The sequence below is a fragment of the Hippocampus zosterae genome, chromosome 11 (assembly GCF_025434085.1).
Source record: "Hippocampus zosterae strain Florida chromosome 11, ASM2543408v3, whole genome shotgun sequence".
Lineage (NCBI taxonomy): Eukaryota > Metazoa > Chordata > Actinopteri > Syngnathiformes > Syngnathidae > Hippocampus > Hippocampus zosterae.
Genome location: NC_067461.1, coordinates 11,031,351 through 11,051,686, shown reverse-complemented (window position 1 = coordinate 11,051,686; position 20,336 = coordinate 11,031,351). Strand labels below are relative to the sequence as shown.

The 20,336-nt window shown below is 41.6% G+C and overlaps 1 protein-coding gene across 3 annotated transcripts in view; it reads left to right on the top strand.

The window, feature by feature from the left end:
- The window catches only part of eys (eyes shut homolog), a 143,461-nt gene extending 123,430 nt beyond the window's left edge, over nucleotides 1-20,031 (top strand). For all 3 annotated transcript variants that reach the window (XM_052080554.1, XM_052080553.1, XM_052080552.1), the window contains 8 exons: nucleotides 6,328-6,500; nucleotides 11,007-11,189; nucleotides 12,238-12,404; nucleotides 12,804-12,948; nucleotides 16,453-16,615; nucleotides 16,699-16,871; nucleotides 16,996-17,157; nucleotides 17,982-20,031. In XM_052080554.1, the coding sequence (XP_051936514.1) occupies nucleotides 6,328-6,500; nucleotides 11,007-11,189; nucleotides 12,238-12,404; nucleotides 12,804-12,948; nucleotides 16,453-16,615; nucleotides 16,699-16,871; nucleotides 16,996-17,157; nucleotides 17,982-19,165 (2,350 nt within the window). In that variant the 3' untranslated portion in view covers nucleotides 19,166-20,031. The remainder of the gene's footprint in view (nucleotides 1-6,327; nucleotides 6,501-11,006; nucleotides 11,190-12,237; nucleotides 12,405-12,803; nucleotides 12,949-16,452; nucleotides 16,616-16,698; nucleotides 16,872-16,995; nucleotides 17,158-17,981) is intronic.
- Nucleotides 20,032-20,336: the final 305 nt, after the last annotated feature.

Below are 20,336 nucleotides of genomic sequence, written 5' to 3'. Positions count from 1 at the left end.
ACTTGGTTCAGATTTGCAGCCCCAGAAAATGAGCACAAACATCCATCCATCCATTTTCTAGTCCGCTTACCCTCACAAGTGTTGCGGGCATGCTGTAGAATGTCGGCCTCACAGTGCAGAGGTTCAGGTTTCGATTCTGGCTCCAGCATTCCTGTGCTGCGTTTGCATGTTCTCCTCGTGCCTGCAGGTTTCCTCCCACATCCCAAAAACATGCATGGCATGTTCATGGAACACTCTAAATTGTCCTTAGATGTGATTGTGAGCGCAAATGGTTGTTTACCTATGTGTGCCCCGCGATTGGCTGGCAACCAGTTCAGGGTGTACCCTTCCTACCACCCGAAGACAGCGAGCATCAGCTCCAGCACGCCCGCGACCCTCATATGGATACGTGGGTTAGAAAATGCATTGATGGATGTTTTACATTTGACAAAAAAGGAGCCAGGTGGAAGGCGATCACCGTAGCACATTCTAAACGACACAATGCATGTTTCTACGTTGCAAAATCTGTTATTTACCCCCACACTGATCCAGTTCAATGGTGCTCGCAGCTTTTGTTATAAACTACATACAATTCATATTGTAGCATTTCCAAATGCACAACACACTTCACCCGGGTTCCCGGCCAGTCCTAGTGTATCTTTTTTTTTTTTTACCCCGACCACTACCAGTGGTTTGACTTGACAATTAAGAGCCTCATGAAGTTACGTCAAACATGACAACAGCATGAAATAAACCTTTCATGGCTGAATAAAATGGGCTCGAAATGCCTATTTATACGTACTGTAAGTCCCCCATCAGAAAGTTTTTACTTTAGGGGTGGTACCGGTATGCCCAAAGCCTCATGTTGTAGACAGGCTTATTTTTCTTGCCTCCCGCTCTCTCAAATTTTGAATATTATGCTATTTGCTCCCTCTTTTTAGTTGAGTGGGGGGATAAAAATGAACAATTCAGGGAAATTTTATTTGAAGGCCATATCACCCAGCCTTACGAACTGCACTAGATTAAATTTAGATAAAATGATCAGAAGGATAACTTCATTCTATTTTTGAGAATTCAATGAATGAATAATTCATCATTTGAAAATAGAGAGTGCTGGGGATGTTGCCTCACACAGTAAGTTAAATGTGCAGTCGCTCTAAAATCTTATCAGTATCGATAATGAGGTATGATTGAATGGGCCACTGTCACTGGTCTGTGGATTTCATCAAATACAAGTTCCTGTAGGGAAAATGTCACTGATTTAAGCACATTTAATATCCATCAACACGATCATTTTCAAATGGGAACACTCGCGGTCAGCATGCAGCGAGTCACTCACTCGGTAGTACATCAGCTCTCTTTATTTTCCCCATCACAAAGTACTCATGGTTGTTGGCCAAACTGAATGCAAGTGCTGCCTTTCTCCAGGCAGGCACTACTGACAGTGATCGGTAGAGATGCTTTCAAAGAGACACTCGCCCTGCTATTTACTTTTGATTTAAGAACAACGGTTGCCCTTATCGTACAAGCAGGTAAAGCATCACTTTCTTTTGTTTTTCATCAGTGGGACGACCTCTGATGGCTCAAACAATGTATTCAAGTAATCAATTGCAATCGGATCAATATCTCCAATCGCTGATATAGTGCATGTGAAGGAACTTGAAAACTCGGGGAGGCACTGAAACTGAGGCCAGATTTAGTCAAAGAGCACATTTTTAGTCCATTTGGTATTTATTCAGGGAAAAAAAAACAACAATGAATAGGTTTCATTATCTTAAAAAAAAAACCCCAAGGAGAAGAATGTCACATTGGTACGTGCGCATCCTTTGATTTTTTTATTTTTTTCCTGTGTACAGCCTTTGGAGAAAAACGTTTGGGCACTAGTTTCGATATACACAGAGTGTGGTTGCAAAGAGTGAATAATGTCTGATCCTTTGAGAGTCTAGTATTTTTTTCCTCCTTCCTTAAAGGAATTGCATGTGAGTGATGCTTTGCTTTGACAGTGTGTTTCAAACAACCCCGTCGGAGGTTCAGCAGACGTCGCCTTTCGTCACTGCCGGGCAAGCCAAAACTGACTGGACGAGGTCAGGGAAATGTCGTTGAGCCGTCTGCTCAAACAGAAGCCTCAGTACATCAGGTGAATGTGACGTATAAATTCAAGTTCTACTTTTATTCCTTGCCACGTGCTAAAATTCAGTGAGGGAAGAGCAAAGTGATGTTGAAATGATTTACCCTCCCGCCTTTCGCCGGAACCCTCAATTGTTATGGTATCCCGCTGTTTGTTTACAATAATGGAGGGCAAGTGTTTCATACCAAAGCAGCTCTTGTCTTTGAATGATATCCACTAGAAACATTCATTCCGTTTCATTTTTAACGAAGGATAATGCGGACTAACTGCTTCTTCCAGATGGCTAGCATGACAGCAGAACCTCATCAGCGACTTCCTGTAGATGAGTGTTTCCATATCAACAAGCACTTGAAAACAAGTGTTGCGTATGTAATTTACTGCGAAAGGCCTTTGCGAAAGGCAGGTGTCAACACATCTTATTCTTCCTGTTCCTCTTATACTGTATGGAGGATACACTGTAAAGAATTTCTCATTAAAATAGCAGTTGAATACTGGCATCAGGGACACGACTAATTTACTGCCATTATACAGTGCACCTACCGTAGTTTTGTGTGCTTTATTTTGAATGACAGTATATTATCAAAGGATAACAGTGGGTGTGTGAAATTTTACACCGTATCTACTGTGATTTATTTTAACAGTATACCACAGTATTTTGGAATTGCAGTAGATCACAAAAGTAGAAAAAAGGCTTTGAAGATGACAGACAGTGCGCGAGTATGTGTGGCGATGCTCCTGCTGCTTTGGCTTTATTTTTTTTATTGACAGTGCTTGGTGCTATTCGAACTGAGTCTTAACTGGTAAGCCTCGAACTTGGGTCTCAAACTGGACAGTGATTTTAAAATAGACATGGCATACATCCTGAGCCATGGCCGCTCCATACTTTAGCGTTTTTTGTATATTACTTATATTCTTACATACATACAGTACATTACATACATTCCTTGCGCTTCGACCTGAAGTCCATTACAGACGCATCCAGTAACATGCTGTAGCAGGTTGAAGTGTACCTGTGATGGCCTATTTCGAGGTATTGATAGGGAGAAAAAAAGAGCAGTGTTGTAAAGATTGATAAATAACTGGTGTTCCCATCTTTGGGTCGAGACTGTTTTGTATTCTACATAACAGCTCGAACTCAATCTTAATGAAGAAGTGGGATGTATTTTCTGTAATACTCTTCTAAACTGCGATATTGCAGTTTGTTATTCGTAACCAAGCATCAACAGTTACTTTAGTTGAGCATTGTTAGCATTGACAGTGCTAATTACTTCCTGACTGACAGAAATGCTCTTCTCCCTATGACGTCTATGTGAATCACTAAAAAACATTTTAAAGGTTTTTCTATTTTTGCTTTAACATATTAAGATTGTTCTGCAAAAATTGCCTCTATTTCATCATCAAAGTGGCCGACAGAGGCAGATTGAAGCAACTATTTGTTACCACAAAAATCAGATTTGGAGCAGGCCAATTAAAAGTAAAGTGTTTTCAAACTGGCTTCTTCTGCTCAGCGTAGTGCACTCACAAACACAAAGTGTCACGCATGCAGAGCTCCGTTTTGTGGCAATTTATTTGGGCTTCATTTGAGGTAATGCATTTTGTTTCTTAAGTTTCTTTCTGCACAGCTGGAGGCAAGTGATGTTTTTGCAGCAACAGTCATGGACGGGATTAGTTTTGTTGTTGTTGTTTTCTTTTGTTTAGTCCATTGGTTTGGTCGCTACAATTTTCTTCGACATGTGGTAAATATGCATTTATTTCATGTTACCCAATGAAATATATATATATATATATATATATATATATATATATATATATATATATATATATATACACACACACACACATTTGTATAATTTATTTTTTGTTTGTTTTGGCTCTTTTGAAGATCGTGTTACACTGTTAATTCTACGATGTTCCCAGTGGCCAAGGTAATCACGTTTCAGACCTCCATTTGACAAAACAGTACGCCAATCTTCCATGGCCACAAAGTTCCTTCGCATTTCATCCGTGGAAAGACTTGACAGAATGTGAGAAGTGTGAGAGACCACATCAGGATGTGATGGGCTGAGAGGGAACGTACCAGCATCCATCAGGGCTCCAGACTGAGACCAATCTGGGCGCCCAGGCAACCTAATTTCTCAACGGTACACTTAAAAGGAAAGAAAAAAAAAGAAATTGCACTTGTGCCACCAGCCTTTTGAGGGTTGGAGGAGGAATTGCATTTCAAATAAATAACTTTATGTTGACCAGATTGTTAGTCACTTTTATCAGTAAATATTAAAATATAGTGTCGTCAGTCAATATAAAAATGGAAGTGTTGAATTTGATGCATTGAAACATTGGCGCGTCTGCCATGGCCGTTCAAAACATAGTGTATGGATAGCATCAAGTAAGAGATTGCCCACATTGAAAGTCAAAGGCAGGATATTTTAAGGCACGCCAAACGTATCCTGAAAATAGGGGTGAATTCAGGATGAGAATCATGTGACCTTGCAACGGTGTGGAAATTATGTCAGGCAAGATCATCGCACTGACACATCGTCCAGTCAAATTGCTCTGTTGACACCTACTGCTCAGAGCTCGACCAGTCGTAGCTCATTTCTCAATGATTGACATGCAACTTATTGTCAATCGATTCTTAGAGCTCGTCAGATGACATTCGAACGAATGTACCCGTACCTGTTTACTGGAAGGCACAGTTGATCTTTGTAACAAATTTACATCTGTGATATTTAGAAATGAATGTGCAGTACTGCAAGTATGCGGCTGTGTATCACTGCATCTTAGAAACGGGCGTTAGTAATCCTTTTTTTTTTGGTAGAAGACTCAGTCATGTCTAACAATGCACTACATAGGTGACAGAATGTAAATATTTCATTTCTGGAAGGCACTTTCTCAAGGAGCAAAAACACACCCTGCAGAGTTGCTGCACCAAGCACATGATTAATTTATGGACCTGAAACTCACCAGTGCCTCCTCTATCTGTGACTGGAAACCTTTGGTACATGTCTCTTCTGCCACCATATTACTTTGACTGTTGGTTTGTCTTACTGCCAAGCAAGGACTATTCAGTGCAGAAGGGCGAATGATGTGGTCGTGTATATACAGATCCAGACAACCAGAACGATTGTTTTCACCCATTGGCGTTGGTGGTTTGTGTGTTAGTGAGCAGGATGACTGAAGATATACACAATGTATTTGCATGAAACACACATTCGGTACAGTAGGTAGGACATGTGCATTGTGTGAATCTGTTATATTTTGGTCTACGTCTGAATACAAGTGAGGATAAGGGAATGAATTTTCTCTCATGGTTGCCGTCAACTTTTGTGAACCTTCAACAACCCCGCCAAGAATGAAAATGGTTTGGTCTTATTTACACTCTCCCTTACTGGATCCAGAATGTGATGGCAGCTGTGACAATATTAGGCTGTGTACACTGTAAAAAAAAACACCAACTTTTTGGGGGGCGGGGGGGGTTAAAACAGTAATTTAAGGTGCAACAAAATTCACATTTATGGCAACGGTGTTAGTTGGTACAACAAGCAAGTTGTTTGCTCCAAAACAATTTGCTGAATTATTTTCACTTGTAGGATACATGCAAGGGGAATTAGTTGTGTAAAATCATATTTATTTGTTAAAAATCAAGGGGAAAACAATTTTTACATGAACGCAATTTTTAATATTTTGTTGAATTGCCAAATTGCCTTGAAATGTTGAATTCACTCAACTTTTCAACATTTCTTACAGTGTGTGTAACAGAGATGGTGTCGTTATCATCATCATCATCACCTTACTTTTGTATCCTGGTATTTTCCATTTGGTGGGCCTTCGCTTTTGGTGTTAACAATGTTTTCCTCATGTCATAAACCCCTAGCAGATGATGGCCATTGAGTGATATCCTACTTTGACGACGCCCCAATAACTACTGTATAACTAGGATTTTTTTTTTTTTTTGGCTAACAGGTATATATTTCAACTATTCTTTGTCTTTAATTCTTTCTTTAATATACAGAGTACAATATTTCCACCTTGGTGGAAAAGTGTGCTCCGCTCTTCTACAATGTACATGTTACATGTTGCTTTTATTCAAGTGTGTATCTGGAGACACGCAGTTTCCAAGCATGATAGCCAGTCCCATGTATCACACACACATCTGCACATGATGTTTCAGCTCTTGGTTTAATTACAGTATGTGTCCCTGTGTGTCTGCACCATTCTAGCAATGCAGAGGACTGGTTCTGCAAGTGCCCCCCACTTTACACTGGCCAGCTGTGCCAGTTTATGACCTGTGACCGCAACCCCTGCAGTCAGGGGGCAACATGCATGCCAAAGTCGCCACTGGAGGCAGTTTGTCTTTGTCCTTATGGAAGACAAGGCCTACTTTGTGAGGAAGGTAAGTCGAATTCAATAACAAGATTCAAAAGACAGAAACTCGGTCGTATGCGTGCCAGGCTTGTAGTTGGTACTGTCATTTTGTGAATGCACAGCCATTGGTCTTTACTTCTTACATCCACAGCCAACTGTTTTTTTGGCATCTAGACAAGTGCCCAAGCTGAAAACCGTTAGATTTACTATTTTGGTCTCCAAAATGCAGCTGTTGTGTGAACAAACGCCCAAAATGGGGCCCATTTCAGTTTTCAGTTAAGAACGATGCCCCTAAAACAGCCCCTTTTCACAGCACTCGCATCAGAGCAATGTAGATTTTGCAGCTTTATTAAGGGACCCATCTGCAAACAGTTGGTGAATGGGAGCCTTGAGCAGTTGGTAGAGTGAGTGCCTGTTGTTAAGTAAAGGGATTAATGGAACTAAATAGTGCTGAGGATGTAGAAATGTGCTCTTCCTCCAGCAATAAAGTTGGATAATCAAAGCAAAACTCACGGCGGATTTGCTGAATATTTCAAAGGACTTTTAAATTAATCAGATTGTATTGATTTAAAGCAACTTTTTTTGCGTGATAAAGTGGAAAGTTTTATGGTTTTTTTCTATTCATTTGCTTAAGACCGTCTTCCTCAACTGGCGGACTGCGATGCACGACCGGGCCGCCGACCTCCTCTGTCCGGACCCTTGGCAAATTGTATAAAATAATAAATTATAAAGTGATTTTTACGTTATACATTTTATATTTTTGGACTATAATCTGCGCATTACCGCTATCGCTTGTTAAAATTATCCGTTTTATTATTTGCGTGCACGAATAGACGCAACAGCGCGACTGTGTGTGTGTCATGGCTGAGCAGGGCATGTCGGCGATAACGATGCGCTGATGGATGGATGATCAAAATGATTCAGCACAGGAGAGCCGCACACAGACAATTAGACAAGACGAATCGCGGGAGGTTTCGATTGTGTGCAGTTTTGCTCTCGTCTACCCAGGGATCTTTGCAGCTGTTTAACAGCAGAACACCGCAACGTGGTAAATGAACATCCCAATGGCGTCCTCAAATAATATTTGCATGCTTCAGACATTGCATTCGCCTTTAGTGGAAGAACAGCACTGCACATTTCTGTGCTCCCTTGTGTCAGTATTTAAAATTGTTCTTAACTCCTCTTCTGATATATTTTTAAAGTGATTTCAGAGGGGGTACGAAAAGGGGAATTGTACAAATGAAAAGGATATTTTTGTTTTCATGTTTAGTATTTATTTTGGTAAAATAAGTATTTTGTTTTGTTTTTGTTAAATTAAGGGAAAAAAGACAACTACTGTTTAACTAAGTTAAAGTAAAAATGTCTTATTTCCCTAAAAGGGCTATTTCTATCATTAAGCAGGCACAACTTAACAAAATAAAAGAGTTCTTGTGCACCAACACAATGCCTCTCATTATTTGCTGTGTACTGGCAAAGTGAATACCGGTAATTGTTATTTTCATGCACCCCATTATTGGTTGGATGTGAGGAGTGTTGATTTGTATACCCTTGGCTTGACCATACTAAATGGGCATATAGCCCTGCTCCCCATGACCGCCGTGCATGGGACCGGACCTTGGTCTTATTAAAAAAAAAAAAAAGTGGACCGACAGCCTTTCTAGTTGAGGACCACTGGCTTAAGAGTTTGTTTGTTTTGAGAATCCTCTTGAAAAATAAAAAATAAAGCAAGAGTCAGCTCTGGTTCTCAGAAGCAAAGGTTTTGCATGACTAAACTAAAGAGCAGCAGGGTGCTTGGCATATCACAGATATGCTCCAGCACCCACGTGCCAGACAGAGCAATTCAAACATCCAGTGCAGCACCAAGCGTGCGCCTGACATTTGAATCCTGCCAACATCCGATAAGATCAGCACAATCACAGCTGATCACTCCCAAGGGGCTTGCTCGTCTCAAGGCCACAGAGCCCTTTTCCTCATTCCTAATATGGACTAGACTTTTAATAATTGAGTCCAATGGTTTTTCATGCCGTGTTCTGTTATTGTTGCATGTGATTTTCAAACCTTCAGATAGACCACTGTCAAAGAATGACCCCAGCGTAATCTTGAGTATGAAAGGTATTGTTGTGAAATCATTACACACATACAATTGTATGTATTGACAGTTACTTGAAACAAAGTGGATGGGAATAACCGTGGTGGGGGTGGGGGGTTGCTCATTACTTGTTAACTTTGCAGGGTAAGTAACCAAACGAACATAGCGGCAGTCAAAGATCACTTCACGTTCCTTTTCGGCATTGCGGCAATGCATGTTTCAAACCCTTGGGGATGATTGTTCTTTGTCAAAACATGAACCGTTATTGGTTTTAAAGAGCAGCTAAGGAAGACGCGTTAAAGTGCCAGAAGACAAGGAAGCCAGAAACCAAAGTTGTCTTCTTCAGTGCAATTTTTTCAGCTCTCGTCTATAGTGCTCTTAAATTGAGACCGTTACTCTGTGACCAGCTAGGAGACCAAATGCAACGAAAGACCAGGAAGTGCAACCAATGTTGGAGTACCTTAGCAGAGTTCGTGAAAAATTCATATATATTTGGGGTGACTTCACTTAGAATTAGTAATTACTTGCTTTTTTTATCGTTATTAATTAGTTACTTTTGCATCCTTGTAGTGTTGAGGTTAAACATGGAGGCAATATGTCTCCGATGAAATATTGTTTGTGGCACCTCTTTTGGATGTACATATTTGTCAGTTCTACCCATTAGTTTTGTTCTGGATTCGATTTGGGTGCTGAAGGGCATTTAACTCAGTGTGCAGTGTGCACTCATGTCTTGACTCAACCCTCGAAGGTGAACTTTTTGTATGGTCGTTGATTTTGGTGTTCGGCATTTCTATCGAGCAAACACACAATGTAAGGCTTTCAAGAAAATCACTTTTCAGGTCCCTTGACCTTTGTTCATGTTTGATCTCCAATCCAAACCGAATGAAAAGCGTGTACGGCGCAAAATGTTAAAATGTTAAGAGCTCCGTTATTCACCGAGGTCAACGGGATCTGAATCAAACCTTGCAATGAGTGTCAACATTGTCATGTTTACATGTAATGCAGCATTACACGTCGAAAACATGATGCAGAGTCTGACATTAACTTACATAATTGATGTCTCATTAGTGGAATAAATAATTTAAGAAACACAAATAGGGTGAACCTCAATGTTGCACAGTAAATTACGAGTCTGTGTCTACTTATTAGTTTGGATCATTTAGATCAGGGATAGGCCACTCGGATCCTTGAGGGCCACAATTCTGCATGTTTTTGATGTTTCCCTCCTCTGATGCACCTGCAGAAGCCTGATGATTTGTTCCGATGATTTGCTAGTGATCCTGATGATTTGTTCCGGTTGTGTTGGAGGAGGGAAACATCTAAAACATGTAGAATTGTGATCCTCAAAGACCGCAGTTGCCCATCCCCTGATTTAGGTTCTATTTTAATGGCTTGCAGTGATTGGATGGTGATGAGTCCAGATTTTACTGCGTCACCTTTTGTCCAGAATGGCAGAGATAGGCACCAACTCGCCCACAGCCCTGATGAGAATGAACGGTAAAGAAAATGGTTAGACGGGTTGAATGGCATTTTCAAAAGATGTGGATTTTTATTTTTTTGTATTTCTTATATTTCAAATTGTATATTTTTCCTACAAAAGGTGTGTTATTCTTTTATGGATGCTGTAGTACCTCTTTGTATGCTGACCTTGCATACGTATGCTTTAGTTGAGCTAGTTCAGCATGTCGTTATCAATAGTGTGAGTGTTCTGATGCGACATTACTCATGGTGGGAGTGTAAAAACTGTGTAATAGTCATTGTGAAGACTGACAACACACATATATCCAGATGTGGTCTTTTAAAAAATAAAGCGCCAGTAGTATCTAACTTGTTAGTTGAACAAAATAGGAGCAGCAGGGTGCCATTTGTCTACTTTTTTATAGAGGCGATTCAGAGAAATAGTCAGCAAATAGGACTCTTAGTGGGGCTGATGAAGCTTTATAAATAATTTATGTGCATGAGGGGGACAATGGCAGAGCAGTTTTTTGAACTTGTTTTGCTATCACTGCCACCATGACATGTATCTTCCAGTCAAGAATATCAGTTTTGTGTTGAGTGAAAAAGTGATTTTCTGAAAATATCATGGAACTTAACATTGGGTCCGCGGTGCAAAATCAAATGCAGAGTTTCAATACGAATGGCGGTAATGCAACCAACGCGCTCTCTGCCACTAAACGTGAATTGAATGTTACGCTGCTGTCATTGTGTGCAGCCAGGGGATGAAGCATTTATCGTCTGCATGCCAAAATTCTGCCTAAATGGCTACTAATGGAAATAGAATGGGACTGGAGAGGTGATAGTGTTAGAAAACAGGTCACCATTTAATCGCATTCTGAAAGGGGTTCACTCCCTCCACCTAAGTGCTGTGTGGCAATAGTGCCATCTTTTGGCAAGTTGTGATGGAGAGCACATGGTCTACTCCCAATGATTCTTTCTGTCTTGCAGCCGTCAACATCACACGAGCCAGATTCAGTGGTACTGATGAGTTTGGCTACACGTCCTTTATGGCCTACTCCAACATTCCGAATCTCGGCTTTTTCTACGAGTTCCAGCTGAAGTTCACGCTGGCCAATCACTCGTCTGCTTTGAAAGACAACCTGATCCTGTTTGCTGGGCAGAAAGGACAAGGTCAGAAACCTGCAATCTTTCGGGGGATTGTGTTTTACATCTGACCTGTAATGCTCATTCCACTGTAATATTTCAATGAAAACATCCAAACTATTTCGGTCTACATATCAGTGAAGACTTAAGCAGTTGCTATATGTTTTTTTTAAAATATTTTTTGGTTTGTTTTGCCATGTCATTGGATTGATTGGAGCTTTTTTTTTTTTCTTCAGCAAGGCGTTTAGTAACATGACCACAGACACTTTTGACACGCTTGTCAAATTGGCACTCCACTGCAATCAGTGGACAGGAAATAAACGCTTACCAGTGGGCAATTGGAAAACGCTGCTCCAATGTCAGCTGGAAAGCTACAGTATGAGCAAGGGAAGGATATGCTTACAAAACCGCAAAGCTGTCAAATTCAAATGGCCTCAAGTCTGTCTGAATAATATCCGTCATGAAAAGATATGGTGACTTTTGGGGCACCTTGAATACATTTTCAAATGCGGTGTTGAATTAGTCAGACGTGCTAACGTGGCCGTTGCAACAATAGTTTCTAAAAACAATACAAAAAAAGTTCCAGTAGATCTGCTGTGGTCTTCTGCAGAGAGTTCTATTCATAAACAAAAAAGAAGGGGAAAAAAAAAAAATCCGAGCATTATGAATAATGAAATACCTGCCAGGAGAGAGAGCGGCATAGTCACATATATTGCAAACTCAAAGGTGAAATAAGAGAAAAGATGAGATCTGAACAACGAAAACAATAATTACTTTAATGATATGTCAGCTTTGATCACTTACTAAAAACATAGAGGGCACAATTATTTTATTAATGCACAGGATCAAGTTACACAAAACCCGCAGCGGTTGCAGTGATGAACAATGTCGTTTATAGTGTGCCTTCAAGCAACCGCATGTATAATTGAATTTAAATCTTGGGTAATTGATTGTTATTGTTTTTTTTTGTGGGTTCCAGTTCAGTGAGAGTTCATGCTGTTTATCATATATTTATGACCTCACTGTACTATATCTGCCTCTCTGTTCATTGTTCATTAATGCCTTCTGCTTACAGGCACTGATGGCGATGACTTCTTTGTTTTGGGCGTGCGGAAAGGGAGAGTCCTGCATAAATTCAATCTCGGCTCAGGTATAGCAACCATGGTCTCGGATCGACTGAACCTCCGCATGGACATCCACACTGTCACATTTGGAAGGACCAACCAAACAGGATGGCTGAAGGTGACTGGATCATTGCAGAATGTTGATTTGACTCTAAACTGCAGATTGCAAATCATGAAAAATGGCAGCTGCTGTACCTACAAAAAATAATAATAATCATCATTTTTCAACATTTTTCAAAAAGCATCTCCTCCTTTTCTTTATATTTGTCTGCTGTAGTGTCATAAATGTAAATGATGCTACAATTTCACGTGTCAGGCTTGTGCTTCATTTTTTTTCTCAAATATATCCACAAGAACAATGTAAAAAGTCAATGAGGATCCCTGTGGGAAGAAAATCTTTATTGTCTTTTAGTACGAGTCAAAAACATTTATGAACCTGAAAATAATAGGAGGTCGTGCATTGAGGTTTTTCGATTATTCGCAGTACTTGCTCGAGTATAAACAGTGTCTTTCTTAGGTTGATGGACAAAGGAACAGAACCGGTTCATCTCCAGGACCTCTGCGGGTCCTCGATGCTGTCAAGCAACTCTTTGTAGGCGGATATAATGAGTACAGCTCTGACCTGCTGCCACTTGGCTCCAGGTTCCATCGCGGCTTTCAGGGTAAGACGGCCACTTTCAGCAGCGTGCACTAAGAATCACTGAAGCTTGGCCTTCATCCCAGGAACACTCTTGCCGTAGTTAGCAGAGGAGAAACGTATCATGAAAAGACCAGAAAAGAGCACATAGTGTGGTTGTATCAATTATTTGCTGCGGTGTACAGAAAATTAAAATAGTAAAAGTATTATGACTATCGATCCATTTTATTTACATTTCCCTATTCAGGGTTATGTTTGAGTTGCGGCCTATCGCAGCTGACTTTCAAGGCGAGAGGCCTGTGCTGACAAAGAATCATTCACATTTACATTCGTGGACAAACTACAGTTTGCAGTGAAGCTAAAAAAAGCCTTCCGGAGGAAGGCACGTTAAGTTAACTTGACTTGCTAATGTCCATTGAGATTTATTGGTTGCAGTACAAGATGACGCTTTAACTTCACCAGAAACAACTGCAGAAGTATGATTTGGCGTTCAATGTATGCCACAGATCTTTGGAAGTCCTTTGAAAAGGCAACAATGCCAAAAGAACTGATTTAACAATGATTATATTACTAATAGGCCAAAGGAAGCAGGCGCTTTTGCACTTTTCCCCCCAAATCAACTGATGCCAAAGATTAAAATACGGTCCAAAAAGTCAGTTACTTGCCTCCTAATATGCCTTTCCATATCATGGTTGATGAGTTTTGCCCAAATTGAGATGTAACTTTTTAATGGTCTGTTCAGCAACACACAAGAGAACACTGGCAGCTTCTGCTGTGCTCTTGAGTGTCATGTGACTTTCTAATGTGAGCATCTAGGGACAGGATATGGTCTTCATACTCCCTTAGACCGAAAGCCATGTCCTCTCTTTTGGCGCACTGGTGTCATCTTCATGATGATGTTGATGATGTCACAAGTCTCTTGAGAGTTGTGACGGTGTTCGATCTGGCAACTGGCGAGATTCGTTACAAATGCAAGACATGCCACCTGTGGTGCGCTAATTAAATCTTTAACGAGGGGACGCTTTGTGTAAGCCTACAAAGTGGAAATGTCTTACTCACCTTTTTCTGGTTTATATACCGGTACATTATAACATATTGACATTGGAATTGGTATATCGTTATCCCAGAACATTATTATTATAACGAGAATTACTCCCAACATGGGTTGGAGTAAATACAGCAATGTGTTTACTTACCATGCCTGCAATTACGCAAACATTGACCTTGACAATAACATTGAGGAATGCAATGATAAACACATTCAGTATGCGGGCCTCTTATTTTGCAACAAAATCATTTGAATTCAAAAGCAACTTTTTTATGTCCAGAGCCCCAAATGTTTTTGCGTCTTATTTATGAGTCTGGCATTCATTTCAATTCAGCCTTTCAAATGAAAGCTTAAAAAAAAAAGAAAAAAATCTAATCAGCTGCGGTGAACACAGTTCACGTATTCCACCTGACCCAGCGACGTCCTCGTGTTGGTAAACTCCACACCGGTGGCGCCGTCGCCCCAGTGCTGAGGATGTAATGAGAACTCATGGGCGTCTAATCAGATCTGTGTGACCTTCCTGGAGCCCTAATCATGATGGCTGGCAGTGAACACACTGATAATTCACTTCACTCCCAGTTATCAAAAGATCCCCCCCACCCCATCCCAACCCACACACCCCCTTGTGGAAAGGTGGCTGAGGAGACACGGTGACTCCTGAAATGAATCAGTCTGTCAATTTGAGCCGCTGATCAAATAACAAGTAACTGGGAATAGTGTTTGTCGAGGCTCGACACCATTACATGCAAACATTCCGATTGAGGGCATTTATTCACCGCGATGTGAAGCAGAGACATTTAGAACAGTAGCGCCTGGGTACAGCTGCAGTATATTAAAAAGACACATCGAAGTAGGCCTACGTTTTTAATGCCGCAACCATCACTTAAGTCGACGTAGATGGCATCGGCCCATGAATATTCATGATGAATATGACATTTCTAGTGCATCCTGTTTGCGCCAGTGGCCAACGCAAGGGAGAGGGTTGGGCAATGCAATGAAGTGTTATGGCCCGGATGGGATGGATTTATGGAAGCAAGAGTCAAACAAGACCAGGTAGATGGTTGATGATAGCCCGTGGTATACTCGTTTGACTATTGTGTGAACGCTGAGCAATAAGCATTCATAGTGTTCTTTTGAGAGAGTAAATGTGTTGGCAGTCCGTGACAGCATCACCGTTTCTCAATGGATTCAAAGAGATATAATTATTCTGAGTCCTACGTTGTATTGCTTCTGAAATATTTGATTTTTAACTTAGAACTGGACTGTTTTCCCAACCTGCTGTCTGGGTTGCTATGGAGTTTGAGCAGATTAGGTTACTTTGGTTACTTAGTTTAGTAACTTAGGTTACTACTTCCATTTATTTTCCCCCAAAATTCATAGTCCTTGTATTGGTCAGATATTACACTGTTAGAAATGCATCTTGGTCAAGCCACACCTTTAATTTAAAAAAAAATAATTTGCAAGCACACAAGGTACATGCCAACAGCAAAATATGTGATCTTGATGACAGGGTGGACATTTTGGACTAATTTTACCATTTAATCAGCACATGTTTTAGTCAGGGCGGCCCGGTAGTCCAGTGGTTAGCACGTCGGCTTCACAGTGCAGAGGTACCGGGTTCGGTTCCAGCTCCGGCCTCCCTGTGTGGAGTTTGCATGTTCTCCTCAGGCCTGCGTGGGTTTTCTCCGGGTGCTCCGGTTTCCTCCCTCATTCCAAAAACATGTATGGCAGGCTGATTGAACACTCTAAATTGTCCCTAAGTGTGAGTGTGGGCGTGGATGGTTGTTCGTCTCTGTGTGCCCAGCGATTGGCTGACACCGATTCAGGGTGTCCCCCGCCTACTGCCCGAAGACGGCTGGGATAGGCTCCAGCACCTCCCGCGACCCTAGTGAGGATCAAGCGGTTCGGAAAATGGATGGATGGATTGATGTTTTAGTCATTAATCACACCTTTTCTTCGCAACACGATTGATTTAGCTGACTAAATACAAAATAAAACAAATATATTTCAACTTTCTAAAAGGCTTTTATGTCATTTGATATTTCGCTTTGAACAATGAACATGTTGAGCTTGAAAACTATGCACATAATATGATCAATGTCAATACAGTATTGATTCTGTAAGTAATTACTATCCCGGCCTCCACTGAAAGACAAAATGTGAATCGTTATGTGACTGAAAAAAAGGGGAAGTTCCCCAAGATTGATCAAGTCTAAAATATTGGTACTCCAAATGTCGAGATGGACAGAAAAGACATAAGTAGCGATGTAAATGACATCATTGAATTTACGAGGCATGCTCAGGCGTCCTCCCCCATGTGTCTCACACTGGCTGTATTGTAACCGGGGAATACTTTGTCTGTTTTCATGAGTCTGGATTTTTTTTTCCCCCTGGCATTTCAGCTAACTGATAAATAACCCTCTCGATATGAGACGTGCATCTATAAAAACAGCATCCTTTGTTTGTCTTGTCTTTTTCAAGGGTGCATTTTTGACATGTACTTTCAAACGAGAAGAAATGGAACAGTCCAAGATCTGGGACATCCCGCCTTTGGACGAAGCGTGGGTCAATGTGGAGTCAATGTGTGTGTTCATGTTCACTGCAGGAATGGAGGAACATGTGTGGACTCTGGTTCATCCGTGTAGTAAGGCCGCACATTTTATTAGACTTAGAGAAGCACGGTGGATGGGAAATCATTAGCTACGAGCTTGCGTTTTCCTCCCGCAGTTGCCAATGCCCTTTCGGATGGAAAGGAGCGCTCTGTTCGGAGACGATGTCAGTGTGCGATGACGCGCACGCTCCCCCGCCTCTGTGTGCCCACGGCTCCACCTGCATCCCTCTTCCAAATGGATATACCTGTCACTGCCCCCTGGGAACAGCAGGAGTCTACTGCGAGAAAGGTCACGCCATCACACGCAATCTTCATCATTACACGTGTATTTTTTTTTTCTCTCTGTTCATTTTGTCAACAAGGAAGCACTTTCGCTGTTCAATAATTTAACTGCTCTATTGTCCCCATTTCAGCTGTGAGAATCAGTGATCCATTCTTCAGTGGAAAGCGTTCCTCCTGGATGTCCTTCCCCCCAGTGAATACGAGACATCGGACTGTTTTACAAATGCAGTTCCAACCTTTATCACCTGGTGGCATCCTTTTCTACGTTGCACAACATCTTGGGAACAGACCTGGTAACTACTTTATAAAGCGAAACAACCCATCAAGAGTATTGCAAAAACGAAAGGACATGTTCTTAAATGCATATTTCCTGCCGATAATAATTCATCCAAATCTGATTGAAAGAAAGAGGGCACTCACCTAAACTTCACCTCAACATAGCTCTGACTAATATTTTTACTGTTACTGCAAAGAGACACACACACACACACACACACACTCACACACGACCATGCACTCGCGCACATATGAATGTATACACGCCACGACGAGCAACAGCCGGAGCGCCGAAAGATAAATAAAACCTTAAAACACAAACACATAAATACCCACCGCCCCCCACCCCATTTCCTCTTCCCACCGCTCTGCTGGCTCTTGGTGGATTGCGATTGACGTATTGGGCACCCCTCCCCCATAAAAAGAGGTAATTCGCTAACTAGCTTAGCACTTAGCGCCTTTGTCTGCGCATTTCAGTCATGCGGTGATTCAGTCATCTGATTGGTTGCCCTCTATGTCAATCAAGTAAAGGGATTGATGATAGACTGACGTAGTGTATTAAGCAACGTTGTTTGTATGGCAGCGCCATCCCAGAGGCGTTTACGATAATTGTGTGAAAGCTCGGGAGCCACATGCGGCTCGGGAGCCGCGGGTTGGCCACCAGTGTTATAAAAGTACATTAACTCATTCATTACAAGCCATTTTCAGACCCTTTTCTACCCCAAATCTTGGAAAAATATATATGACAAAACTATAAATAATTACCTGGGATTAAATGTGTCTAAAGTAACCTTTTACAAAATATCTTCCGAGCAACTCATTTTTTATTTCTTTCCTGCAGGAGACTTCCTCTGCCTTTCTTTGATGTCTGGCTTTGTCCAGCTGCGGTACAATCTGGGGGATGGTCCCCACGCCCTACAGACTGTGACGAGAGTAGACCTGCATGCGAGGAGCTGGCACACCGTGAAGGCAGGCCGGATCGGTCAGCAGGGCTTCCTAATTCTGGATGGCAAGGAAGTTAGATGCAACATGACCCAGGGGATGAGCACCCTGGATGTTGCCACCGACATCTTTGTCGGGGGCGTCTCCTCTCTGAGCTCTGTGGCCACGGACGCGATCGAAGGGGAGCCAACGGGCTTCACTGGCAGCATCAGAGAAATGATTCTAAACGGACTTGAGTTGGAGTTGACGGAAAAAGGGGCTCTTAGTGGCGCAAATGTCGAAGACCGGGATGGAAGTGACTGTGGGTACAAGGTGTGCCACAATGGAGGTCAATGCAAGGCAACGGGGAAGGACGATATCACGTGTGACTGCCCACCGTCATGGACCGGCCCAACTTGTAATCAGTCTTTAAGCTGTGTCAACAACATCTGTAAACATGGCTCCATATGCTCTCCTGCTAGTCAGACAACGTACACCTGCATGTGCCCCCTCGGATGGGGAGGAAAGTACTGCACCAGAGAGGGGACAACAGACACTTTAAAGTTTGTCGGACGTTCTTACGTTAAATACGTTGATCTGAAATACAGCAGGAGAAATTTAAGATCAACCCACGTTTCTTTTATCTTCCTCACAAACACTAGCGACAGTCTAATCATGTGGATGGGCAAAGGGGGGCATGAAGATGAGGACTTCCTGGCAGTGGGACTAGAGAAGGGAGGCCTGAAAGTTGCACTTAATCTTGGGGAGAGGATTTCCCTCCCGTTGATTTCAAAAAGTCAGACACTTTGCTGCAACAAATGGCACCATGTTTCCATTGTAATAAACAGCACGGTCATTCAAGTCAATTTGAACAATAAGAGAATCATCCTCGAGGATGTGGACCCACATGGGAGATACGTAGCCTTAAACTACGGGGGGCAGCTCTACTTTGGGGGATTTGAAATGTTCACAAATGTATCCGTCGTGACATCTGGACTGTTTTCAGGGGGCTTTGAAGGAAATCTCCGAAATGTTTATTTGTTTGACGAAGCCCTTCTGTTTTCAAAAACGGATGAGGGCTTTAATGTTCATAACGGTAATTAGTAGTAGAAGGGGAAGTGGCTTTTGTGAGAAAGTGAAACACCCAGATTTTTTAATACAATACATGCTGATTTATATTGCGCTTTCACAACCGCTGCAGATGATTTTTAACACTCTAGGAACATAGGTTTCAAAATCTCAGAACACAGACGTAACAAAACCTCCTCCTAAAAGTCAGCCTGCGGTTCGAGGGGTGTTCAAAAACTCTAGGCCAGCCATGTCCAGCTCCGGGTCTGGAGGGCCACTGTCTTGCCTGTTTTCCAGCTCTCCCAACTGCAACACGCCTGATACAGATAATCAGCTGATCAGCCAGCTCTGAAGCAGCATTAGAACATTCCTGATGATTTGAATCAGGTGTGTTGCTCCTGGCAGAGCAGGAAAACAGGCAAGACAGTGGCCCACGAGGACCGACTTTGGACACCCCTGCTCTAGGCCCTCCAGAGCAGGAAGACCTCCTTATAAAACCCCTGATTTTAAGGTAAATCACCTTCTTAATCATGTCTTATTATCATGGTGGGTGAGATGTTTTGTGTGTGTGTGCGTTGCACTTTTTTTATGTCGCCTCACTAGAAAGACTACAATGGCAAAGGGTAATGATACTCATCTTGGCCGCTCATTACGCTTGGAACAAAACAGTTCACAAATTATCAGGCAAATTAAGGCGAGTACTGTATTGTAAAGTGATTTTTCAAATCAGGTGCTGAAATAAAATGTGTAGTGATAAACATAACCCTGTTCCAGCTTTTTTTAAATTCAGCCGTAAAATTCTAAGCCAACGATTATTTGCTTAAAAAAAAAGGTTTAATCAGTTTGAACATTAAATATTTTGTCCTCCCAACTTCAATGGAATTTTCTTTTGTATGCAAAGATCCCCCCAAAAAAGGAAGTTGTTTCATTTCATACAAAGATCTTTGTGAAGAAGACAAATCATAGTGGTAAAACTGTCGGTAGTCTGTTTCATGTACATTTAATCAGAGTACAGCAGTGTTGTTTAGGTGACGGTATCTTTAATATACTGTATTTACTGTACACAGAAATGTTTACATTTTATCACAATAAAAAAGGAATTCGCTTTATTACCAACTGTACATACACACGTGCAAAGGCACACTTCATTCTAAGGTATATTACAAGCCAAAAAATGTACAATGCTTTTCCAGTAGAAAGTAAGACT